Source organism: Camelus bactrianus, chromosome 31 (assembly GCF_048773025.1).
Source record: "Camelus bactrianus isolate YW-2024 breed Bactrian camel chromosome 31, ASM4877302v1, whole genome shotgun sequence".
Classification (NCBI taxonomy): domain Eukaryota; kingdom Metazoa; phylum Chordata; class Mammalia; order Artiodactyla; family Camelidae; genus Camelus; species Camelus bactrianus.
The window spans coordinates 24,195,909-24,222,363 of record NC_133569.1 but is presented as its reverse complement, the minus strand read 5'-3'; the positions used below and the strand labels follow the sequence as shown (position 1 = coordinate 24,222,363).

The 26,455-nt window shown below is 46.7% G+C and overlaps 1 protein-coding gene across 9 annotated transcripts in view; it reads right to left on the bottom strand.

Moving 5' to 3' along the window:
* Window positions 1–26,455, bottom strand: part of AUH (AU RNA binding methylglutaconyl-CoA hydratase) — a 144,788-nt gene that overhangs the window by 32,788 nt on the left and 85,545 nt on the right. For 4 of the 9 annotated variants that reach the window (XM_074355661.1, XM_074355662.1, XM_074355664.1 and 1 more), the window contains one exon: window positions 443–544. The exons of 3 other annotated variants lie outside the window; for them this stretch is intronic. In XM_074355661.1, coding sequence (XP_074211762.1) covers window positions 443–544 — 102 coding nt within the window. 2 more of the 9 variants (XM_074355669.1, XM_074355668.1) reach the window with 2 other exon arrangements.

Genomic DNA, 26,455 nt, shown 5'->3' with positions numbered 1-26,455 from the left:
AAGGGAAAACACAACCACCAAAATGAAAACGCTGACAGCTGTATCTGGCAGCTGACCGAACACAGCAAAACAAAGCGTAAGTAACCGGAAAATGGATCTGAAGAATTACCCAAAACGCAGCATAAAGAGAAGGAAAAACAGCGAGTAGGTCTAACCTAAATTCGATCAGAGTATGAGAAGACAGGAAAGAAGGAACGGGCAGAGACAGTATTTCAAGAGACAACGGCTGGCTATTTCCAAGGCAGCGATGGATATCAACTCACGTATTAGGAGTGCCAGTAAACTAGGAGCCAGATTAACAAAATGAAAACCCACACCTTGGTAAGTAAAATGAGCGCCAGGAAGCCAGACACGAAGGGAAAAAGTTGTTAAACAACTAGGCAAAAAAAAAAAAAAAAAGATTATTTTCAAAGGAACAGAAGCTAGACCAGAGCCAACTTACCTGACATGGAAGGAGCCAGAACAGAGCGGGACATCCTCACAGCGCTGAAAGAAGACAAATGCCAGCCTGGAAGGCTGCGCCCCGTGAACACACTCTTCACGACTGACGGTAAAAACACGAGGAAGAGGATAAAGCCGCATTTATTTCTCTTAACACACATCAGGTTCAATTCCAAGCAGACTGAGATCTAGGAGTAAAAACTGAAGCCATCTAAGGACTAATAGTATGAATTATTAATAACTTTGGGCTATATTTCAAAATTTATAGGTAATAAAAAAGACTAATGTATCAAAAAAAATCACAAAGAAAAACAAATCCGAAGGAAAGTTAGAGACAAAGGTAAATAGGAAAATAAATGTTTGCCACTGAAAAACAACTGCAGCTAAAGAACTAATTCTTAATATATAACAGACTACTAAAAATTATGGGGCTTTTTTGGGGGGGGAGGTAATTAGGTTTGTTTGTCTTTTTTGTTTATTTAACGGAGGTCCTGGGGATCAAAGCCAGGACCTCACGCGCACCAAGCATGTGCTCTGCCACTGAGCTCTGCCCTCCCCCCCCCACTACTAAAAATGAGACTGACCATTTTATAAGGGAAAAAGGCAAAAGTTAAGACAATTAAAGATTCAAATGGCTTAAAGAGGACCAGAATGTGCTACTCGAAAATATGTCTCTTTGGCGTTAAGGGTAATTTTGAGCTGAAGGCAATTAAGGAACAGCAGACATAAGAAAAGATCTAAAACAAAGCACACATTTTTCTTTTGCAAAGGAAATTTCCATTTGTAAAGGTGTCTCCCTCTCCAGTACCTGGAAGAAGAGGACAGCTTTTAACAGCTCTTACCAGTGGAGAAAATACAGGCTTAAACCTGCATCACGAGCCTCACTAGACCCCAGTTTACCATACATTTCCCGGTCACGTTCCGTAACCCACCCCCATGAGGAACCGCAAGCCCCCTTCGCTTTGTTTAGCCTAATATGGCACCCGTGTCCCCAGATTCCACCCACCTCCCTGCGTTACCCATCACTGAATCTCTCCTGTACGTATGCCTGCTGAACATGTTAAGAAATTTTTTCTCTTATTCATCTGTCTTGTGAGTTGAACCTTCAAGGCCCCAGGCAGAGAGCCTGGCGGGTGCAGGAAAAGTGTTTCTCCCCTGCGCTCACCCACCACAGGCCCTCAAACACGTGAAAATACCAACGTTGCTTATAAAGAGACACACAAGTTACATAGCCTCAAAACGCCCTTCCTCATCTGTCTGACGAGCAAATGTCCCCAAAGACCGACAATTCTAGCTTCCTGTGAGCGGGGCTACTGGGCTCCATGCAAACTGTTAGAACCCCGCGGCAGGAAGGTGTGGCAACATCTGTGAATCGCTCCCCGCAGCCCCTGCCACCTCACTTGCAGGATTCTACTCGAAGACAGGCTAGTAAACATGTGACAAGGCATGACATACACACGAGGTCCTCGCGGTGACTTTGTAATTACAGAAGGACAGAAACAAGTCAAACGCCTACCAAACAGGCACGGGCTAACTGGATTACAGCACAACGCACAATGGGGAAGGAAAACATCAATGAAACGCAGTGTGCAAACAACCGTGATATTCATGGATGCAAATAAAAACTGCTCTCATGTCTCACCCCATGGGTCACAGGGCAGGCATCAGCTTAACTTTTTAAGAAAACGCCGAACTGTTTTTTAAGTTGACTGTACCGTTTCACGTTGCTACATGCAGCGCATGAGAGGTCCAGATGCTCTGCATCCTTGCCAACACTTGGTACAATCTTTTTAATTTTAGCCATTCTGATGGGTATTTAATTGTGAACGTTAAACACCTGCTAGAATGGCTAAAACTAAATAGAATTGTTCATCTTTGGGATGCCCGCCCGTCAAGACGGACGAGGCAGGACATTCTGAGGTTCTAATTTGCATTTCCCTCACGATTTCGGACAACTTTTCATGTGCTTATTTGCCATTCACACCTCTTCTTGGGTTAAGTGTTTCCTCAAATCTCAAATCTTTTTCTGATCAGGGATTTCTCACTTTTGAGTTTGGAAAGTTCTTCATATGTTTTAGATTCAGGTCCTTTATAAGACACAAGGTTTGCACACAGTTTCTCCCAGTCTGAGACTTGACTGTTCTCTTAACAGTGCCTTTTGACAACCAGTAGTTTTAATTTTGATCAAGTTAGTATTTCCTTTTTTTTTTTCTCACATGGATATTGCACTCTTGGTGTCTCATCTAAGGAATCTTCCATTTCTAACCCAAGAGTGCAAAGCTTGTTTTCCTAAATTTTTTGTTGAAGTCTTTATATTTTTAGGTTTCCTATTCTGGTCTATGATCCATTTTGAGTTCATTTTTGTATACGGCAAGAGATATGAATTGAAGTTAATTTTTTGCATTTGGACACCCAACAGCTGAAAAAACCGTTTTCCCCACTGCCTTTACACCGAGTTTTATTTTTAAAGGTTTAAATATGAATTATTTATTATTTTGGTCTCTAAGGGGGCCTACTGAGAATGTCTCAGAATAAAATCCATACCTCCTGCCTAAAAATGTACACAAGTACAGTCATAGAGAAAAACTGAAAGCATAAACTCTTAACCATGTTGGAGTTTCGATCAAGGACCCCCCAGACTAAAAGCGCTAACACAAAGGACACCCGTGGGAGCTGGAGCAGATCCGGCGGCAGTGGACACGCAGCCAGGACGTCGTCAGGACCACGGGGCAGGGCGTCCCGACTGCCTCTCACTTAGTACTGGTTCCTGTCCTCACTGCTTCACGTTAAGATGTAGCTGTACACCTGCACACACACGTCGTAGTCAGCAGGCCAGCAAGGCGCTTCCTGCTCACGCTCAGTCATACAGCAAAGCTCCGTGTAAATGATGGAAGAGGGAAAACAGAAAGAAGTAAAGAAGCCCGTACTTCTGAACACAGGCCCGCAGCGGCTCTGGGAAAACTAAGCCACAGGGGTCCTGCGACCCAGCCAAAGGGACAATCTCATAAACCATCACGTCAATCCCCCTTTTCCTGCTACCTCACCCCTGCGGCTGTGTTTCAGCTGATTTCACAAAAGTTGTTTGTTCAGTACTTTTTTTTCCCCAGCAGTAACATAACATCAGCAACGTAGCAGATACGTCAATGTCTACTTCATGCTCAAATATCTTTTATATTTTTGCTCATGACCATAAATGTGACAGATACAAGTACACCTAAAGACCACGTTCAAAATATGTTTTTCAGCCACTGTTGTTCTTCATTTTAAGGAAGAAAGTTATTTTTTAAAACAATCAGGGGGTTCCTTGAAAGTTGTAGCCTCCACTAACTTCCTCTTTTACAAAGAAGTAAACAAGGCCCAGTGTGGAAGGGCAGGGCAGCCCTCAGGGGCCCGGCCTCGGCTCGAGGAGGCAGGCGGCCCTAGCCACCCCACCCCGCAGAGGCCCCGCACACCCCCCGAAATTCACCTCCCCTGATGCGCCCGCCCCCTGCCTCAGGCCCTGCCCATCGCAGCTCGTCAGGCTGCGCAGGTGTTGCCACTTGCCTGAACATTTCTTTCAATGTGACAGTCACATCAAACCGTTCCACAAAGGGCCATAAAGGCCGCTGTATCACACAGCAAACGTTTACTGCGTTTTTAAAGTTCTCATTCTCCGCCAAGTCCAGTGTAAGAACCAGGAATGACAGGAGAACTTTATCCTCACTGCTTCCACACACACACAGCTGAGTGTCCTGCCCCCGGCCCCCCGCTGGGGGCTGCAAGAGGCCTGGCCCCACATCAGCTCATGTGTTCTGGGGGTGACAGGCCCATCGGACCGGGGACTGGCTGTGGACCGAGATGCACCGACATGCCACCCGAGAGCTCTCTGTTTCCTTCCACTCAGAACGGGATCTACTTTGTTCTAGAGACCCCTCTAATATCACGCACGCCCCTCGGGGTGAAGGCAGATCGGTGCCCCAGAAAAAGAAATCACCAGAGAACAGGTGGATGGCTTTCCTTGGGACATGGCGAAGCTGTGGGCCCATCCATGTGTCTGCCCGGGCCTAAGAGAAGGGGCGCTATCCTGGGGTCCCCAGAGCGAGGACATTTCACGTTCATGAACCTGTCTCACCATCTATTACAGGAGGAAGATGGATGACCCCGCTGCTGTAAATATTCTGCAAGATCAACCACAGCGGCTCCTGGCCAGCCCCCCTAAGTGGAGCAGTGGTGTTTGAAGGCCCCGCAGCAACAGGAGGGGCCTCGAAAAGCCTGGGGGGCACCAAGGCACGTCTAAGTGCGGCGTCCTCTGCCAAAACAGGACAAGGAGCATCTCCATCTCCAGGCTGAACTCTCTCCTCTCACAGGCCCTTCTATGACGCACAGGCTGCCCACGTGGAGTGCTTTTTGGAGAGCAAACACTCAGAGATTTACTCATGTTGGATCTTCACTACTTACAAAGTAGCTGGCTTTCTGAGAGGAGTCCCTGCAGAATGGGAAAGACAAGTCAGCCACTGGCAGATCGTGTGCTCACTAGAAAAGCCAGGAGCTGTGGTCTCCACTGACAAAAGCTCCCAATGAGCCTGTAACAGAAAAAGGAAAAGGGAGGCAGGTGTCGACTGCAGGCCAGGGCAGAGTCACCGTTCCCTGTCCTCCTGAGCATCCTGCTCCGCGCCCTGATGATCCTACAGCGGCCCCCAGACATGTCCTTCAGCAGAAGGTCTGACACATCCTGATGCTGACCAAGCAAAGGACAGTGCACGCCGCCCTGCTGAGGGCTGCGACTGTGTGTAACTGGCAGGGGGTCACAGAAATGTTCTCGCTATTCCAGGTTCTTCAAGTCCTCTCTGCCCTTAAATGGTTCTCTAAGTCCAGTTGAGCCACAAAAGCTGTTGAGGTAATCTACCAATCTACCCATCCATCTCTCTTTCCTTTCCCTCTTTTTTTTTTGGGGGGGGGTCATTTTGTAAAACTTTCCCATATGATCAAGAAACAGCTACACGGCAATCATGGTGCCTTGGGGGAAAAAGAGCATAAAACAGCAAACGGGGCAATTATCTAGTGCTTATTATATGCCAGGCCCTGATCTAAGTCCTTTTAAATTCATTTAACTCCCACATCGACCCTTCGGGGTAGAGCCATGAGGCCTGCTTCAGGCCCCACAGGCAACGATCAGCAGAGACGGGCGTGTCACTGCCTCCCTGCCTCTTCTGTCTGTCTCAGGGCCACAAAGACTGGGCAGCCATCCTTGCTGGATCCCCGCTCCGACAGACTGCAGGAGCACAAAGGACAGGGGACACATGGGTTGTCAAGGAGGACACACACTGGAAATAAAAAAACAGAAGAATATTGGACGTCAGCACTATTAAGAGTAAGACATCACTGGATGTAGACACGTGTTTTGACTAATCTGGCACAAAGGCATCATAAAACCCTAAAGGCAAAGAAAGAAAGCCATAAAACTGACCTTTTAATATGGAGGCGGCAAAGCAATCTTGTAATTTTCTCGTTTTCCCTGCGAGGCTGTGCTTTAACCACGCACGGCACAGACGAGCATTTAATGAGAACAGCCACACGTGTTTCTACACCAGCTGCTATTACCAGCGGCTTTTTGGGTTTCTGTTTATCTTTTCCTTTAAATCCACTGTACGGTTTATCATTTTCAAAAATACACTAAGGTCTAATACTCTTTAGAAAATAATTCATCATATTACTTCCTTAAATGAGGTCCTTTTCATTACTTGGAATTATTAAGTTTACAAAGACTCGACAAGAGACCTTCAGAAATACAGAATGAAAAGCCAGCCTGTACCAAAGAAACATTTCAACCTCAGACTATACGCAAAGGGTTTCTTCTCCAAGAGAACCCTGGAACAGTGACTTTGGCAGGCACCATTCCTGCGGTTCACAGATGAGCGGGTTAGGGCTCGCCACGCGGTGTGACGTGAACCCAGCAAACGACAGCTCTCAGGATCTATCAGATGCTCTGATTTCAGACATTCACACTTATCAATGTATCATGACTTATCTCCTGAAAACCAAGCCTATAAATAATGTCTTCCCCTGTATTATGTTCAGTGTACAAGCACACCCCACGGAACATCTGTCAAAGCAGAAAATAAACTCTGGGGTTTGATCAAAGACGCAAGAAGGGAGAAATCTGCAAGACTGTGGCCGGGATGCAGGCGGCCCGCGGGTCTCATCACAGCACCTCCTCGCCCAGAACATGCGTCTCCCTGCTTCATCAGAACCAGATTCTTGTCAAGTATGGTGAAGAGCTGGCTGGGGCTTGGTGGCTCCTCTCTGATCCCAAATCTTGGTGTCGGAGAGCCAAGAAGGACTGCAGGCGACAGGCAGCTTTGTAAGCCACTCACTGGAACAGTGTCCTTATCCGCATGTGGGCTGCATGTGAATTAACACTCAGAACCATCAAGGTTATCTAAATACACACCCTGGATAACCTTTGTATTCCTTAAAGTTAAGACAAGCAATTGACCTGCATATAAACCGTATTTTAATGGTATTAAATAAAGCATAATTCAAAGAAACAAACTATCAATATGTAAACAAATAGCATAAGAAAGTCAAGAAATAAAAGAGTGAGAAGAACTGATTTTCACTTAGAGTGAAAAGAACTACATTTCAAAAGAATTAAAATGGAAATAAAACTAATGTCCTTTTTGGTATTCTTAAAGATCCATATACAAACAAATTAGTGGCGAGAATATAACAGAAGAAATGTGTGTCACCTTGAGTGCACAAGACTGTATCAGAAACCAGGCAGGAAAGAAGTACAAAAGTGTGAAAGAGGATGCCGGGATGGTGCGCACAAACTTACTCTGTTTATCTTAATTTCCTAGACTTTGTGATTTGGGGCGAAAACTATTAGGTACTCCAAGCGGTCTAAACCAAGTGCTTATGTCGGGGAGCAGGGAGAGTCTTCCCGGAGGAGGGGGCCAAGGGGCTGTGATGAGACGGGGAGTGAAGAAGGAGGTCAACCACTTGCAGCTCAACTCAAAGCCCTCCCAACGACAGGCAAGCTCTCAGATGGCTGAGATGGGGCACAGACGTGAGTCGGGAAGTGCAAAGCGGGGAAGCGAAATCCAGGTCTTCAACGCCAGGGTGAGTTCGTACATTCTCTGCTTAAGCAACGTGAGGTCCTGAAGGTTCTGGAGTAACACTGCTCTGCCAGACACCATATGGACATAAACATACCGAAGTCAGGACAGAAGCCCAGGGACTAATCACAAGGTGCTGGATGAGCTCAGGCAGCAGGTCACAGAAATCCGAATTAACAGAGTGGCGGCAGAAACAAAAATAAATTGAGACAGCTAATAAAAAAGCAAATTGTTCCAGCATCTCTACAGTTAACACAAGAAGTCAAAAAGTATTTATATTGGTGACCATTTACATGCTGTCAACCCAACGGGTTTACACCGTGAAGATTACTTCCCCGATAGCAAAGCACTGCTCTTAACTAACAACAATTCTGAATGGTGGAGTGAGGCAATCGGTACTTCTACTAGAATCAAATATCCCTCGTGAGCCATGTGACCCTGGACACGGTTCCCAGGTTCAGTGATCAACCTGAGGCTCGATGACAAAATACAAGACCATGAGATTAACGCTCATCCCATCTGTGGACCCCACGAACAGACCCGGGATCCAGCACAGACTCGCAAGTCAGCTACATCGGATGCCGTTTCAGGCTGTCATACAAAAGTTGCAGTGAGACTTTAAGTTTCGGCTTAAAGAGTTTATATATCCCAGAAGTTCCCATTTGGGCCACAGGTTTGGAATTTTAGCCTTCTGACAGTCTTATAAATTCACTAAATGTGTACGCGAACATGTACACACTTCTCAGCATCAGAACAAACTAATTAAACGCTGGCACGCTATTAACGCTCAGAACAGTAAATACAGTCGTAAGAAGTTTCATGGTTGAAAACACTTCAGCGGGATGGTACAAAATCCTGAGTGTATCTTTTGTTGTGATTTTTAAAAATTAGTGATTTCAATTTAAACTGTCCCGAAAGAGTAGTTTTTCCATGGACATAAATTATAGTGACATTGTGTCTCTCATTGAGTTCTACGGTGGACTTGCTGTTAACTTGCTGCCCAGACGTGCAATGTGTGAGTGACGGCAGGCAGCGCTACAAAAGAATGTCCTTTTTAAAAGAAAAAGCTTTGCACAGCTGCTGGTAATAAAATAACCAAACCGCGCAGCAAGGGCTGATCAGATAAAGATAAATATAGTAACACACACATTAAGTCTGAAATAGATCTGAGAAACATCGTGATGAGGACATTTCCATGACTGTCCTGACAAGCAATTTTTAATGATTAAATGTGCCTGTGCGTGTGTATGTACCTGTTTTATATCTAAAAGCTGTTTATAACGCTCTCTTACAGAATCATAGAGTTGTTTTTATTTTAAACTATCAAATGCTAACTTGGTACACAGTGAAGCCATGATCTTTATTATTTAAAATCAAAAGTATCATGTGAATTAACTTAGAAAATGTCTTTTTTTTTTTAATTTCCAAAAAACAAGCTAATTGCTCGTGAATTGAGGCACTATAAATTATGCAGCTCGATTTTAAAAATACATGGAAGACAAGTTCTGGCACTTTTATCTGGTGTTTTACAGGAATTAAGGATAATTAAATTTAAATAATGTCATATAAACGTTTTATTTCGCTTTCATTTTATTTTAAAAACAACAGGGGTTGATCATTTGTAATGTACGGAAGTATCTGAAATTGCTTTTGGTGAGTCTATTAAATCAGTTAGTGAGGCTTAAAGTGTAAAACAAATCTACATCAACCGAGATTGCAGCCATTAAGCTTATGGGTTTATTTAGTGGCATAAAATAGCACTTCATAAAATCTGTTCTAAAATAACATTTGCTAATAAAAATAGGACCAAGATTCTTCTGAAATTCTATACGTCTTATAACCAGATGACAAGTGGGACTTCCACTGCTGTCCCTCCCCACTTCCCTGACCATGTACGTGGGAGTCTATTTCTGGAATTTCTATTCTGTATGTCAGTGCTCACACCAGGATCATGCTGTCTTGATTTCTTTATAGTAAATCTGGAAATCAGGAAGCGTAATTCAGCCAACTTTGTTCTTTGCATCTCCATATAAATTTAAGAATCACCTTGCCATTTTACACCAAAAAAAAAAAAAAAAAAGCTGCGAGGATTTTAGCTAAGCTTGCACTAAATCTATAGGTCAATGTGGGGAGAAAAGACGTTGTAACAATTCTGCATCTTCTAATACATAAACATGTTATGCATCTCGCCATTGATTTGTCTTCTTTCATTTCCCTCCACCATGTTTGATAGTTTAGAGTGTATGGATCTTATACAGAGTTTGTCAAATTTATTCCTAAATATTTCATGTTCGTTGACGCTACTGTAAATGGGAGTGATTTTTAAATTTTATTCTGTAGTTGCTCATCACTAATACATAGAAGGACAACTGATGGTTTATATATTGACCTCCTAGTCAGAGACTGCTCGATCCGACCATTAGTTCTGTTTTTGGTAAACGTCTTAAGACTCTGTCTGAATGTGCTCGTGTGGCACTTGTGAATAGAGTTCTTTCCAGCCCGTATGCCTTTCGTTTCTCCTTGCCTTTCTACACGGGCTAGAACCTACAGTACAATGTTGAATAGCAGCAATGAAAGTGCACATTTTTGCCTTGTTTGCATTATTTGTGGGAAGGGTTCAGGTTTTCATCACTGAGTATGTCAGCGGTAGGAATTTTATAAAAGCCTTCGGCCAGACTGAGGAAGCACCCTGCTACTCTAATTTACAAAGAGTTTCTTTTCTTTTTTAAATCATGAATCAACACTGAATTCTGTCAAATGTTTTTTTCTGCCAATATTGAGATGATTATGGAATTTTTCTTTTATTCTGTTAATATGATGAACTGTATTGTTTTATACATCAGATAAGTCCCATTTAGTGACATCTTTTTTAATTAAAAAAAAATTAGTGAATGTTTACTGACCAGTGACTGAGGGCTGAATCCACGGTGTGCAGAACAGCTCTCATCACTTAATTCTGCACAGCGTCAAGCCACTCAGCCAGGGTGGGCGAGTGACGGGGCTGGGGCCCATACAAGGAAGTGGCAGAGCTGGGAGGGCAGGAGGTCGTCAAGCTCCCGCCGCGTTACATCAGTCGTTCAAGTCAGAGTCAGAACCCTACCCCGTCATCTCTTCCCCCAGCCTCTTGGCATTTCAGACACAAAGCCAAAGACAGAAGAAGAAATGCACCTGCCTCAGGCCCCCTTCCCAGCATTCCCAGTAACATTCCCAAACAGAACATCCACCAGGGAGCTCGTGTACCAGACAGTTCACCTCCCACACCCAACTTATCTTTTTATATATTTTTGGGTTAAATGCGCTAAAGTTTTAAGAATTTTTACATACGTTTTCATGAGAGATACTGGTCTGTAGATTCCCTGTTTTAGTGTCTTTGTTTGACTTGGCAGGAAAATAATGGAAGCCTCATCAAATAACTTGAGACCTGTCCGCTCCTTCTCTGTTTTCTCAAAGAACTCAGGCAGGATTGGTAATGTTTCTTCCACAGATGGTTGGTAGATTCACCAGTGCAGCCATCATATGATGCCCAGAGTTTTCCTTCTAGAAAAATTTTTAATTACGAATTCAATTATATACATATTTTTAATACATATATATATTATACATATATATAATCTTTGTTTTTAATTCCATAGAAAACTTTACATTTAATATAATTACCCATTCTGGTTAAGTTTAAATTTACCGTTTTGATATTTCTTGTCTATCTTTCTCATCTAACTTTTATTACTCATTTATATATATATAAAGTGAAAGTATTTTAGATTTTCTATTTCTTCTATTGTTAGTTTCGGTGAATTTCCTGACATAAAGTTATTTTAAGATTCTCTCATAACCCTTTAATATCTGTAGGATATGCAGTGATGACCTATCTCGATACTGGCAATTTGTGTCTTCTTTTTTTTTTTTCCTCTGTGTTTCTTGATTATCAGGTTAGCTAGCAGTGTTAATTTTTTTTTTTTTCTCACATTCTCAAAATATGGGCTTTGGGTTTTATTAATGTTTCTCTATTCTTGGTACCAAGTCTTTTCCACTAACTTTCTCTTCTTTGTTAAAAGTGGAGGTTCAGTCACTGATGGCAGATCTTTTTATTTTCTCATACAAGCTTTTAAAACTGATTGCTCTAACTGTTGCTTAGCACTGTCTCACAAAAGTTAATGTTGTTTTCATTTTCCTTAAGTTCAAAATATTTTCTGATTTCTCTTTTGACCCATAGGTGTACCCAGTATTCTTTGAATTTCTAAGTATCTAGAGGGTTTGCATGCAAGTTTCAGTTAATGGTTTCTAATTTAACTCTGTTAGGGTCGGAGAACATGGCCTGTATTATCTCAATCCTTTAAAATTTATTAAAATTTATTTTATGGTCCATCTTCCTATTTTGATGGCTATTCCACATAAACTTTAAAGACAACGTGAATTCTGTGGTCATTGGGTGGAGTACTCTGAAAAGATCACTCAGGCCAAGCTGTTCCAAATACATTTCAAGGTTTCTGTATCTTCACTTACTTTCTTTCCATTTGCTCCATCAATTATGAAATCTCCAGGAGAAACAGTGGATTTACTCATTTCTCCTTTTCGTTCTGAGACTTTCTGCCTCAAGCATCTGAAGTTCTGTTCTCACAGCGGCAGGCACACTTGAGGTCACGCCCTCCTGATGGATCACTCTTTTCCCTTCTGTCATTTCACGATGTCCCTCTTTATCACAGGGACATCGCTCCTCACTCTGAAACCTAGTTTTCCGGTATTAACAGAGCCAGTCCAGCCTTCCTATTTATTGTGAGCGTGTACGTCTTCTTCCATCCTTTCAGTTTTAACATATCTGTACCCTTGTTAAGGAGGGCTCATAAACAGTATGTAACTGAGTCTTACTTTGCAAATCAATCTGTTTTTTAATTCCATAGAAAATTTTACATTTAATATAATGACCCATTCTGGTTAGGTTTAAATTTACCATTTTAATATTTTTCTGTCTTTCTCATCTATTTAATTACTTGTTCTTTCTTTGGGATTGAGCATTTTTAGCATTTCATTCTACCTTCACTACTGCTTTATTAACATTTAATTTTTTTAAGTGGTTAGTAGCCTTTCTTAGGTAGGGTTTTGTGAGAGAAGAAAGCTAAAAGAAAGTGAAATTAATGAGTATTTTAAAATGTCTTGATGACAGTACTTTGCTCTTAGACACATAGAATAGAAATTAACTTATTATGTAGAGTAAATGCCTTAAAGCATTAGGGCTTAGTTTGTACCAAATTCAGAAAAGTTCTGGTCTTTTTTTAATGCAAACAAGAACAAAACTTTATTATAAGCTATGAAAAAACACCAGGGTTTTGGGAGGAAAACGGGGAGAGGAGGAGTCAGCTGTAGGCAGCAGGGGTGTGCCCCTTGCTCTGGGGCCGGAGAGGACAGGACAAGGGCCTTTGTCTACTGTCCTGAGGACTCTGACCACTTGGGATCAGTGGGATCAGGTAACAGTCTCAAGTCAACCACCTCTGGGGACAAGATCGCAGGCAGGGAGCTCCGGGATTCCAGAAGTTAGGGCCAGGCTTGTGTTTCACCCCAAATGGGGCCTGCCTGCATGAAGTCCAGCCGGGGAGGTAGGGGACACTGACTGTGTCTCCCAAAGTCACCAATTCAGGCCATCATCTGCCTCTTAGATTCCAAGGGAGGGGATCCCAGCCTGGAGGAAGACGACTTGTTGGACGGCCCAGCAGCCTTGTGTGCAGCCACGCCCTGGACAGGTGATGGGCGGGCCCTCACAGTGTGGCTGCTCATTCCTGTGCCCGCTGCGCAGGCAGGGCTGCTGCCACAGGCCAGGACAGATATGCCAGCCTTACTGCGAGAGGTGCCGGGCCCTCGGGTGGAAGCAGAGGGGCTCTGCCTGGGGGCACCCCCAGGGGTGGGACTTAAGATGGGGGCAGCAGTGCCTCCAAACCCAGGCTGCTGCTTGGTGCTGGGTCCCGTGGCCAGCATGGGGGTGCTCTGGTGAACAGGGCCCCAGGTGTTCAGGCCCCTGCGTCCCCCACGGCAGCGTGTGGTGCTCGGGCTCCGCTTCGCCTCTCCTGTGATGCTAAGAGCTGCAAAGAGGCGGCACAGCTCAAGATCACCCATTTGGCTCCTGCCGCCCTTACATGCAGCTGAGACCCCGAACCTGCAGGGGACTGGGCTCGAGCTGGCAGATCTTGGGCAGTGCCGCCAAGTGTTGGGCCCAGCCCTGGTAACAACGCTGGGCATGTAGGCAGCTGCTGCAGAGCCATGGGGGAAGACAGTTGAGGTGGCAGAAGAGATTGGCTGGGTGCTGGCATGAGTGCCCATGGTGGGATTTCTGGATGACAAACCGTCAGAAGACGCTTTTGGAGGGGGCCGGAAGGCTAGCAGACCTGGAGCGGAGAGTGAGTCCGAGGTTGGGGCTGGAGCTGCCTGCTTTCGATACTGGGAAGAGCTGTCACAGGTGGTGGTGGCTCCACACTGCTGCCCATGAGGGACCGCAAGGATGGGCTGCGCAGAGGTCCCAGGGTTAGCAGGAAGTGTTACAGTTAGGTTAGGCCCACAGAAGCTCAGTGCAGACAGGCTGGTGGTGAGGATGATTAAGGCCACGCCATCATGGGAGGCCGTCTGCGGGGCCTGCAGCGGGGGCAGGATGTTCCCACTGGTGGTCTGGGGAGCCCCCGAGAGAAGAGGCTGGGAGGATACAGTGCTATTCATGGGGGTGACCCCAGTCCCCTGAGCGGGGGTGACGAAGGCCAGGGCACCACTCGGGGCCGTCTGCGGGGCCTGCAGAGGGGGCAGGATGCTCCCACTGCTGGTCTGGGGAGCCCCCGAGAGCAGAGGCTGAGAGGGTGGAGTGCTGTCCATAGGAGTGGCCCCAGAGTCACAAGCAGGGGTGAAGACAGCCAGGCCACCACTGGGGGCCGTCTGCGGGGCCTGCAGAGGGGGCAGGATACTCCCACTGGTGGTCTGGGGAGCCCCCGAGAGAAGAGGCTGGGAGGATACAGTGCTATTCATGGGGGTGACCCCAGTCCCCTGAGCGGGGGTGACGAAGGCCAGGGCACCACTCGGGGCCGTCTGCGGGGCCTGCAGAGGGGGCAGGATGCTCCCACTGCTGGTCTGGGGAGCCCCCGAGAGCAGAGGCTGAGAGGGTGGAGTGCTGTCCATAGGAGTGACCCCAGAGTCACAAGCAGGGGTGAAGACAGCCAGGCCACCACTGGGGGCCGTCTGCGGGGTCTGCTGAGGGGGCAGGATGCTCCCACTGCTGGTCTGGGGAGCCCCCGAGAGAAGAGGCTGGGAGGATACAGTGCTATTCATGGGGGTGACCCCAGTCCCCTGAGCGGGGGTGACGAAGGCCAGGGCACCACTCGGGGCCGTCTGCGGGGCCTGCAGAGGGGGCAGGATGCTCCCACTGCTGGTCTGGGGAGCCCCCGAGAGCAGAGGCTGGGAGGGTGGAGTGCTGTCCATAGGAGTGGCCCCAGAGTCACAAGCAGGGGTGAAGACAGCCAGGCCACCACTGGGGGCCGTCTGCGGGGCCTGCTGAGGGGGCAGGATGCTCCCACTGCTGGTCTGGGGAGCCCCCGAGAGCAGAGGCTGAGAGGGTGGAGTGGTCCCCATGGAGGTGACCTCAGCGTCCGGGGAGGGCGGGGGAGCCAAGCCCGCCTCGGTCTCACCCCGTAACATGCTATTGATCTGCCGGAACGCTGCTTTCTTCTCCATGTTGAGGTCTTCCCCGGTGACTGGGAAACCCAGTTCAGGGGGTGGGGGCAGCCTCAGGGGCTCCCCTCGCCTGTGTGGCAGCAGAGGAAACCTGCGTCTTCGGGGCCTGGGACCATCGGATGTGTTCCCCTTGGTTCCCCTCGGCCCTCTGACTGTGTCTGCATCCCTGTCGGGCCAGTTCGTCCATGGTGAGACCACCAGAGCTGCAGCAGGAGGCCGGGGGCTCTCCTTCCTCCCTTTCTTCAAGGATTTCGGGGGCAGCTCGCTGTGTGCGGGACCCCTCTTCCTCCGCTCTGGAGGGGAACCCCGGGAGGAGCTGTACGAGCTGCTGATGACATTTCTACGGGGGCAGGAGCTCACGCAAGAGGTCTGGGGTTTCTGCACGCAGCGGTCTTCTGAGTTCTTGGCACGGAGGTTCCTCTGCAGAGACCCAGGCCTCGGAATGAAAGAAATGGTGCCTCTCTGGACCCACAGGTGCCTCATCTCGGGTTCTTCACCCCCAGTGCCGTCTGGGCTCCTCTGATCTTCCCCCTCTGGGACTGCCGGGTCTTCCCCCTGCTTGGCCAACCCTTCCCCGCTCTCACCAGGGGCCCTTGACACCGCCTCCGCGCACGAGCCCAGGGCACACCCGGGCGTTGTGGGCAGCGCAGGAGTGCGGGGCTGTTCCTGCGCTGCACAGACGGGGGCTGTGCCCACTGGAGATGCTGAGCTGCAGGACAGCGTGGAGGTCTGGGCGCGCAGCACGGCCCTTCTCCGATGGACTCGACTGCAGGTGGAGATGAGAACGCCCAGAAAGGAGCGCAGGGTCCGCGGGAGCAGGGAGCATCTTCTGTGAAGCACTGTTACAAGGCGTCGATGTAAAGTCGCGGGACACCTGTAGGCTGGCCTGCGAGCGGCCAGCAGCTGGTGGAGAACTGGGTGACCCGGGCCGGCCAGGGGCAGTCGGCGATGGCGGGGAGCGGCCTGGAGGTGGCCGGGCCCTCGCGGCAGGTGCCGGCCCCCCAGGGCTCGGGGAGGGGCTGAGGGGCAGGGTGTGCTCAGGTAGTCGCCCATAGGGCACTTAGGGAAGGTCAAGGTCAGTTCTCGGGGTAGAGAGCAGGGCTCTGAGCGCTGTCCTTCAGCTACCAACTCTGCTGAAGGCCAAGCGCACACTGTTTGTCCTGTTGCTAGGACGTGGCTCTAGAACCTTGTGAGCAAATAATGCGCACGTGCACAGGGCCCTGTGGGACCCTCCCTGTGCAGCAGACACACAGGGACCCAGGGCTGCACACATGCGGATGCACCCCCACCCCCCCACCCTCTGGTGCTTCCAGATCTCCTGGAGCCTGCAGATTTGGGGGGGGGGGCCCAGAGCTGTCACGGAACTAGCTGTACAGGACGGGTCTTTTTTTTTTTTTTTTTAGTATTTTTCTTTCCCCACCTTGACTGTGAGCACTGAGACCTTCACTATATCCTGTCAGACCACTTGATGCTGCCCCAAGTTTTCTCTTGGGCTTTGGTTTTGGCAATTTCTACTTCTGTGTTGTCAAATGCACCAAACTTCCCTTCTGCAGCATCTAGTCTGCAGTTAATTCCGCCCAGCAGTTTTTTCATTTCAGAGACCGATTTTTAGCCCTAGGAGTTCCAGGCGGTTCTCTTTTACACCTTCTAGCTCTCTCCTTACGTACATTTTCATTTTAAAAATTCCTGAGCACAAATATAAAGTCATTTTGAAGTCTTTTTCTGCAAGTTCCACCATCTCTGCTTTATCTGCTTCTATCTAGTCACGGTTTCTCTCCCTACGTCACGTGTTTCTGCTTCATCCTGTGTATAAATTTCGGATTGATTGCCAGACATTATTTGACTGTGTTGTGTACTGCATTCTGCCGTTTCCCTTTACAGCACGTTGGGCCGTGGCCCACAGACAGTTAAGTTCTTTGCAGTGCAGGTGGACCCTCACTAGGCTTGTTGTTAAGCTTTGTTAGGGCAGGTTTAGAGAACTCACTACGTTAGGGTTAGTTCAGGCCCTACTCGCACAACCATTCTGGATAGCTACTTAACTCACATCGTGTCCTACAGAGCGTCTCCACCCTGCTACTCAAGAGGCTGCAGCTTTCCCCAGTCTCTCTTGTGTGAGGTCTGGGGTAAGTCTCCTTACAGCTACCTGGTCGTTCTTCATCGGGCCTTGCAGAGTTTTACTCTGTGTGAGTGCATCCTAATCAGCGACAAACTCAAGGGCACCACTGTGCAAGTTTCTGCAACTATCGTTCTGTGCAGCCGCTCTCTCTCCTAGACGGTATCTCACCTGTTTAATCCACTGCATTCCAAGAGAGACCATCCAAAGCGCCTGGGTCCCCCTGTCTCACCCTGTTCTCTAGAAAACGCCTCTAGGCAGAGAGCTGTAATTTTAGGACTTTGCTTGTTTGGTTCTTTCCTCTCAGGATCATACACCTAAGCTGTCTGTATCTAGTCTCTGAAGAAAGTTGTTCCATGTGTCTTTTCAATTTTGTAGTTATTTAAGGCAGAAGGGCAAACCTGGTCTCCGTTACTCCAGTATGGCTGGAAACAGAAAAAGGTACACTACTAGGCTGGGCGTGAGACGGAAGCTTGAAACTGGGCTAAACTCATGAACAACCAAAGGTAACTAGGGAGTGATGGGATCGATCAAGAAATGAACTAATAAAAGAAAAATGAGATTTTGTAAAAGCTCAGCTGAACACAGTAACTGGAGAAAACTAAAAGCATTTCATGTTTACATTCCATGTAGTTCATACTCTTCAACAAACTGCTCAGTTCTGTAAATACATTCTCGCAAAATGCCATCAAAATACATTAGTTATTTGAAACATCTTTAAAGGCCGATCTGTATATTTAATACTTGCCAACCTTAGTGTTACATTAGTTACGTTCCTATAAAATTTAGTATAAACGGAGACAATTTGCTTCGAATCTGTTTTCCCGTAGAAACAGTTGAACGTAGCGTTATGTTCCTAACCCTGGAGAGGTTACCTGGGGACAGCGGGATCATTTATAAGAGGTACCAGAACCCTGGCCCAGCTGCCAGGGTCTCCCCACTGTCCTCACACATAGCAGGACAGCATTGCCCCTGCTGAGCACAGACACAGCCTCCCGTGCTCCCCCTGTGGTGACCCAGCTCATGAGCGTAAACTGAACGGCCGCCTGGACCCTATTCCAGTGGCTAAGCGGCAAGAGCCACTGCCGCGGCCAGGCACTGTTTGCAAGTACGTTACGTACTTGACCTCACGACACCCTGTGGCCCTGGTACTTCCATTACCTTCGTATTAAAAATGAGAAAACTACGTCCCACAATTAGTGGGGGAGCTGAGATTCGTACCTCGGTGGTCCAGTTCCAGAGCCCGTGCTCCTAATCAGCACTTCGGGGCTTGGCAGACGGGCCCGGGGGCCAGCTGCCTGTCTAGGGGGTGGTTTCCGCCAGGATGAGGGGGAACAGAGCTTTTGGAAACAGTCCCATAGAGAATGAGGAATCCGCCTAAGGAGGGGTAGTAAGACTCGCCAGGCCCACTTAAAAGGTACGAAGGAGGTGAGCAGCCATGGCAACAGGCATCTTCCCTGGGGGCCGGAGCCCCTCGGCTGTGACGGAGGAGGCACTCAGCGTCTCTGTGCTCTGATGTCGCCCACGTGCTCTCCCAGGTCCCCCTCCAACACGGGCCTATGTTCTGAGTAGAAAATGCACAACACTAGGATCGCAGACAGAATTCCTCTTCCGAGTCAACGTGAAAGGACCAATTAAATGTCTATCTGATGCTGGGAATTCAGCGTTAGAAAAAGTCCTGCAGCCCGTCCTCGCTGCAGCGCCAGGGTTCACGACAGCGCGGCGCTGCCTGTGTCGTTCCTGTGCTCAGTCGGCCACGCTCAGGGCTGAGTTTCACGTCTAATGAAATGGAAGTGAGCTGAATTCACTCACACTCTGCACAGTGAACAGACGCTTTTAGGAGGAAAAAAGTGTTGGGTTGAATAATGGAGAAAAGAGTCGCTCATCTGATTTTGCTGTTCTTGTTGTCCAGAGAGATAACTCAGTTTAAAAAGTTAAGAGGAGGGCAAAAGTTTTCATACCATTTTATTTCCTAAGGTCATGATCACAATTCAATCCTATAAATTGCTCACTCTCTTTAGTAAAACTTCCTAACAGGTCTGGATTAGTGAAATACTAGATCAGGAAGTACTCCTAAATGTTTTGTCTTCTCAAAATATGTACACGTAGGACAAATCTAACAATACAGAAGGATGCATGTGTGTGCACCCTTCCTGCACACCCTGAGCCCATCCCCCAGAGGAGAACTTCCGACTGTTCTCGTTTTTTGCTCCTCTGATAGTTCTCTCTGTATCCCCAAATAATACACTTTTATCTAAAAGCTTCTAGATTTAATGACTTGACGTAGTATCTATTGATCTTCCTAGATTTAAAAATTAAAATTTAGTTCATCATCATTAATCTTCACCTGTCCCTCTCAGTATTTAGCCGTTTTACTAATTACTTACGATTTCAACAATACAGAATATAAATTCCCTGCTCCACTAAGCTGACTCTGCGTCTCAATTCCTCACAGATACTGGAGCCATCACACACCTCTCCTCCGCCCTTCCGCAGCTCACCTGAGGTCAGCCACACTTCTCCTTTGACAGCATCAAGGCTGTCAGCATTCGTATTTTGAAGTAAACAGCAACCAAACCTTTCTGATCACAGACTGGTTCTAAAAGTTGAAAATCAACAACCAGCATTCACATTATGCTGTATAAATATTATTTAATGCCAGGCCAAGAGGTGTGCTAACATGACACTTCATTCTTTACAAACTGAATGCCATGATCCTGTGACCACTCCAAGAAATTTAAAAAAAAACAAAAAAACTCTAGTTTTAAGATTAAATGGACCCATTTCTTTGTCACTGACTGCTTAAAAGCATGGCGTTTCCTCCCATATTTAGACTAAAATAGAAGTCTTCCCTGGGGTTTCTAATGGTTTTCTTTCTGGTAGAGTGGGGGGCTGGGGGTAACACATCCCCAGGCTGTCAATCCTTCCTCTCCCTCAGATGTCTCACACTCCTGCTCCAGTTTGGAACGACTGCTGTCTGGACCTATTCCCATTATTCCTGGGTTTGCTCTGATGCCCAGTTAGGTTGAGTCCTCTATTTCCAGAAGGCCAAGCCTGTCTTTATTGGCTATTCTTTTGTTTGGCTGGAGCACACGTCCAACTACCTTCCTAATAACAGTACTCAGGAAGCCAATCTTTCCAGGCCTTGTACATCTGAAAACGCCTTTATTCTGCTGTCACAGCTGAGTGGTAGTTTGTCAGATACAGAATTCTGGGTTAAAAAAAAAAAGTGTGTTTACCCTTTGGATCTTGCTGGCAATACTTAGAACATCCAGTGTTAAAACTGAGAAGACATCGCCGCTGTAAGCTGGACACTTGTTCGTCGATGGACAATTTTCCTCCCTCTCTGAACATTTTTACAGTCTCCTCGTCATCCCTGAAGCACTGATCCTCCACAAACGCACACCCATGGATGAGCTGCTTCTGTTACTCGTGCTGGCTGTCAAGGGGCCCTTTTCGTATAAAGACACGTGTCACCTCTGCCTCCGGGAGTTGCCTTCCCTTCTGTTTTTACACTTCTCTCTTGTTACTTTTCTCCCACTTCTATTAAGCCAAGTATCAAACCTCATAGACTCCTTTCCCATGTATCTCTTCCGGCATTCTTCTGGTCTTTGCTGTACATTTTGGAAGATTACTTCACTTGTATTTTCTTAGATTTTCACTTCAGTAATCCTTTTTAAAAAATAATAATAAATCTAATAGCCTTTTCTTGTAGTATCATTGCTGCTGCATCAGCTGCTTCCTTAGGGCTCATGTTTTTTTTTTTTTTTTCCTTTCATTCTGTCAATTTTCCTTGTAAACCCAACAACCCTTTGGTTGTCTGTTCATATAAGGGGGTGCGGGGTGGGAAGGGACAGACTGGGATTTCAAAGTTGTAGAACAGATAAACAAGATTATACTGTGTAGCACAGGGAAATATACACAAGATCTTGTGATGGCTCACAGTGAAAAAAAATGTGACAATGAATGTATGTATGTTCATGTATAACTGAGAAATTGTGCTCTACGCTGAATTTGACACAACATTGTAAAATGATTACAAATCAATAAAAAATGTAAAAAAAAAAAAGGTGAAAATAGAGGAAGATGGGGATTACTGTTCTCGGCTCTGTTAGTTGGTCTATTTTTTTTTTTTTTTCCCTAGAAGGGCTTCGTCTCAAATTGGAAATTCTAGACTCTGTTGTTTGACCAGGCTGGGCAGGCTTCCTTGGTGTAAACAAAAGGGAACCTGACTGTTGAGGAGGAAACCCTCCCCATCCCCAGATAAGGAGGGCTTTCCTGCGGTACCGAAACCTTTATCAGAATTTAGTTTCATATCCTAAGCAGAAACAATTTTTGCCTGTTTTGCCTAATAACACGTGCCACCTCCCTCTGCTCTGAGGACGTCCGTGCGCACGTTGTGAGCGTGTGCACTATCGCTGGGAGAGGGGCGCTGGGGGACCGATCTGTACCACAGTTGACGACCAGCCCTTCAGTCACACCCTGCTTATGGAAGCCGCGGGTCCAAGGTGTCAGCTCTGAACGGCTGCTGACGCTGAGCCTCCACGATTCCCTGAGAAAGACGGCCTGCGCCCCACGTCTTCAGACGCCATCGTGCAGCACATCTAGGCTAGGGCTTTTCAACCTGTCTCACCTCCGACATTCCAGAAACGCTGTTGAGATCTCACTTGTTAACGAGGCCTCTCCCTTAGCTTGGCTATGTATTGGTTAATGACTAAACCTTTTTTCTTTTCTTGTACAGTCTGTGCTTTCATTTTGACAAGGCCTTAAAATGGGCAGATGACAAATGACAGTGCTCAGTGCCTCGTGGACCTCCGTGGCCAGAGGCTTAATGGTCTCTAAGCCTACACTGGAAAGTGAGGCTCACAGGCAAAAGCTGAGATGACAGCGTAACGAGATGTCACGTACTGATGACCACCTTCCAAGGATGTTTCAAGCAAACAGAATTTGATCATTTGCAGCCTCTACAGTAATAAATTTTGTTGAGCAAAGTCCTCTGTGACTGGCCTCTATGGATAAGAATTACACAACATCTAAAAGCCATTTTGTAAGAAAGAGTTTGTCATATACTTCTATTTTGTAATCAGAGCAAGAGTTCCTTACAGCAAGTGTCACATGAGATTTCACAGAATAATCGCCCAGGAGGGACCGCAGGCCCCACACAAGTCAGTGCTCGTCTTTAACAAGTAAGAGAGCCCCCGAGCTGGGTGTCCGTGGCCCCGTGTCTCGGGCACGGGCACTCACGTCTCGCCCACTAACTGACGGAAGAGGCAGGGCTCCCTCCCCCTCTTCAACATCTCATTCATGGGCAACTTAACAGGCACACGTGGTTTAATGTAAATATTCTATAGGCTAGACTGAAAACTACATAGACTGTAAAATAAATTAAGCTTTTAGGGAAACTATGAGCATGTGACAGACTGCGGGAACCCTGTGTGCACGTGTCCCTTTCAGGTCTGTTTTAGTAGAGAGCTTTAGAGGCACAAAGGTGATCAGGAGTAAAACCAGATCTCCAGCCTGGGATGCAGGTCTCTGTATTGTAACAGGAAAGGAAGTGTCAGCTTAACCCACCGATGCATCACTAAGACCCAGAGTCAGCGATGCATGCGCTAGAGAGGTACCCCAGCTTCCAAATGTGAAACTGTGGACAACCAGCATCCCGGCCATAACCAGTGACCCGCCACACGACTGGGTCAGCGACTTACACCCAGCCTTAACTCCAAACCTTCACAATGCAGAACAGGGCCTGTCTTTCCCTCTGACTGTTCACCTGCTCCCTTTTCGTGGTGTCTGGTTCTTGAATGTCTGTAACAGCCAGGCAGAATAACCCAAAGTTTTCAGATGTACATTTTCAGTTGCTTGCTTTTTTTTTTTAATTTCTTTGGGCCTCATCTGCTCGCCCCACGCCACCCCCCACAGGTGCAAAGTGGACGTGAGGCTGCTGCGGGCACGCACGTCTTTCTTCCTTTGCTGTGGCTTCAGCTTAAGAGATCAACCCATTCAACTGCCATGTCCCGTTCCTGCTGTCGGTGGTTCCAGGGAGCCCGAGTCCCACGCGGGTGATGTTCAGCCATCTCCTCTCCAGCGCAGTGGGTGCCCCAGGCAGCACAGAGGGGCAGAAAAAGAGATCGCTTCCCCCTTCCTTGTCTCTCTTCCCTACCCTGCGACTGCTCCCCGTCCCTAAGGCTCCTACCACCTTCTCCACACCGGTTTCTGGACGGACAGTAGTGCGGGTTGGCTGGGTCTGGCCCCTCCCACCACAAACATCACATTCCTGCCCAGAACCCTATTCCTACTCCTGGACTCACAGATCTGTCCCACTAACTCCCAGCTTTAACTATAGTCTGGTCTTCAAACATCAAGTCCAGCAGACTCTGAGGAGGCCCTCAGACGAGGACTAAAGATCCACGGAGTCAACCTCTTGTCAGCAACATTACAGTTAAAAGTTTACACACAGAACACTGTTTTCCTTTCTTTTGTACTTGAAAGCACGAAGTAGCTCATCCAAACTTCGGATTACATTAAGCTCTAGCGCTGCCCCACGGGCTTCCCCATCCTGTGGAACACTTCTACGACAAGGACACCCTCCAGGTGCCGCCCACTCCAACATCGCTCACTCCTGCGTCAGAAAGGGGACGGAATCCAAGCGCTCGCAAAACCCGTGAATGCACGAAGAACACACGCGCAAGCTTGCACTGAGAAACATGTAACGCTCCGTACACGCCACATACACATTTTTTAAAACTCCAAGTTCCTACTGTTTATGCTAATAGACCAGCTGCAACTATCTCACAGCTTTCTTTTGAAAGTCGGGGTCTTCTCTTGAAACCTCTCTAGCACACGCGTTGCCAAATCTAGGTCTTCCGAGGTAAATCCACGGGTGACTGCTACAGTATCCTGTGCAGACTACATCTAAGCACAGAGAACGGAAGAGAAGCACGTATTTACTAAAAATGAGTACAAAGCAAGAAGCTGGCCGCGCTAGCCTTTCCCCAGGTCTATCCTATTCAGTGATATGATTCAGACAATTAACTCTTTCCCAACACTGAGAAACTTCCCTCGTAAGAGAGGGATTTGCTACAGAAATGCTTAACTGTCCAGAGGGCTGAATGCAGAAAGATGGGACAGGGTCAGAGAGTGACCTAATACAAAAACCATGCAGTGGCAGATCTAAATATAAATGCTCAAATTCTCCATTTCACTAGCTCATCATGAGTGAGAAAATACGCAATTTATTTTCAATACATAGCTCTTCCAGCAACATTTAAATTTTTATAGAAAACAATTGTCTTCAATGATAAAGGTATATTTTATTCTACATGAGTGAGTTTTAAAATGTAATGCTTCAAGTTTAGTCATCTTCTAACCCTAAAACTGTTGCTTTAAAACTACAGAAGAGAAAATGACATACTTTGCTTGCTTTTTTAAAATAAACCTACATTAAATAAAAAATCAGTTGAAGAAACATTTTATTTCAGTGCCCTTTTACGATACACACGGTCCAGTAACTAACTGGCTTTTAACACTCGGGCAACTGGGAAGGATTCCTACAATTTTAAATATAATTCAGCCAACAGAAAAATACCGCCAAATACCTTTACAGCCTGCTATCCAGACCTGTATAAATTATGTCTCAAACACTAACCAAGAGAAGACGAAAAGGGATCACCTGGCAGGGTTTGCAGGGCAAGTGTGGTCCGTCTCCGAGCAATGGGGTCTGAAACTGCCACCAACTGGACACTTTCACTGCAATCATAGTATCACCTTAGACTTGAGAAGGATATGCGTCTTTAACCAATTAAAATTGTGTTGAAGGTGATAAGCAACTGAAATTGGTTCTGATTAGCGTAAGGAAAGGAGGATTTCTGGAAGGCAACGGGCAGGCACCAGTCAGGACACCCGGCTGGGCCACAGTGGGTCGTGCTCTGGGAGAGGCCCGTGGGGGAGCCCCCACACCCGGGAGCGGCAAGGTTCCGTGCCCAAGGGCGGGAGGGGGGACTCCGGCTCCCTCCCTAGCAGGAACAGGCCCGGAGTTCCCCTCCTGGAAACTGGAGTGTTTTCAGAAAGGAGAATGCTAGGCGGCCAACAAGCAGCAAACGTCTACTGCAACCATCAACCATCCAGCAGCACTGCAACGTTCCTCAGTGTCATGCGATGAGTTTCAGCCGCCTTCACAGCTGCGGCTCGAGGGGGGTGGGGGTGGGGGGGCTCACACTAGACGCTCCCTGCAGGGGAGTCAAGGAATAAACACATTCTGTCTGGGCTCTACATAGAGTTTCTGCACAATTCAGACTGCGATCAATGTGAAGACAGACTCAATCTGTGACAGACGCTGGTACAGCGTATCTGGCGCTATACGTGGCAGCTGTCAAATCAAACACTAACTATTCACCCACGAAAACATACTTGTACACAAATAAATTCGCCAGCTAATATTCATCACTTTGCTATAGACAATAGGTCTGTTTCAACACTTTTCAAAAGACATAAACTTTATGAAGATTCTAATACGATCAAACCACCTTAAAAAATGCCACTGTATAAACTGGGTATCACATATGGAGAAAAAGCTAAATATTAATAATTCAAATATTTATTAGATAAATGTTTCAAAACACTTCTTTAAAATAGTAAGCTCCCTTTCTCTAAATACTCAGTACTATGAAATATGGAAACACCCCTTACACAGAGTACCTCAGATTTAACATAACAGGACTTTGTCTGTTGGAAATGATGCAAAAAAAAATAAATAAATAAACTGGAAGTTACAGCAGCATTCATCCGAACTCAATCGTAAAATACTTCACAACAAATTAAATACAAAAAAGCTTGCTTCCAAATGGCGGCTGCAGTTTTGCGCATTTGCTCCCAGAGACAATTAATGCATGCAGCTGGCGCTAACCTTCAGTGAGTTTCAATCAAAGCTTGACAGCTACCAGTTACATTTCACACGGGGTAATTATAGCAAATGGCATTTAGGCTTAATGTTCTGCCATTTTTCTTTCTGGAGTGTAATCAACAAGATATTAAGATTGCGTCTGCTTAGCTTTTCTGTAATCTTCACACTGACAAAAATAAATATTCCACCACGAGGCGTTTGCTG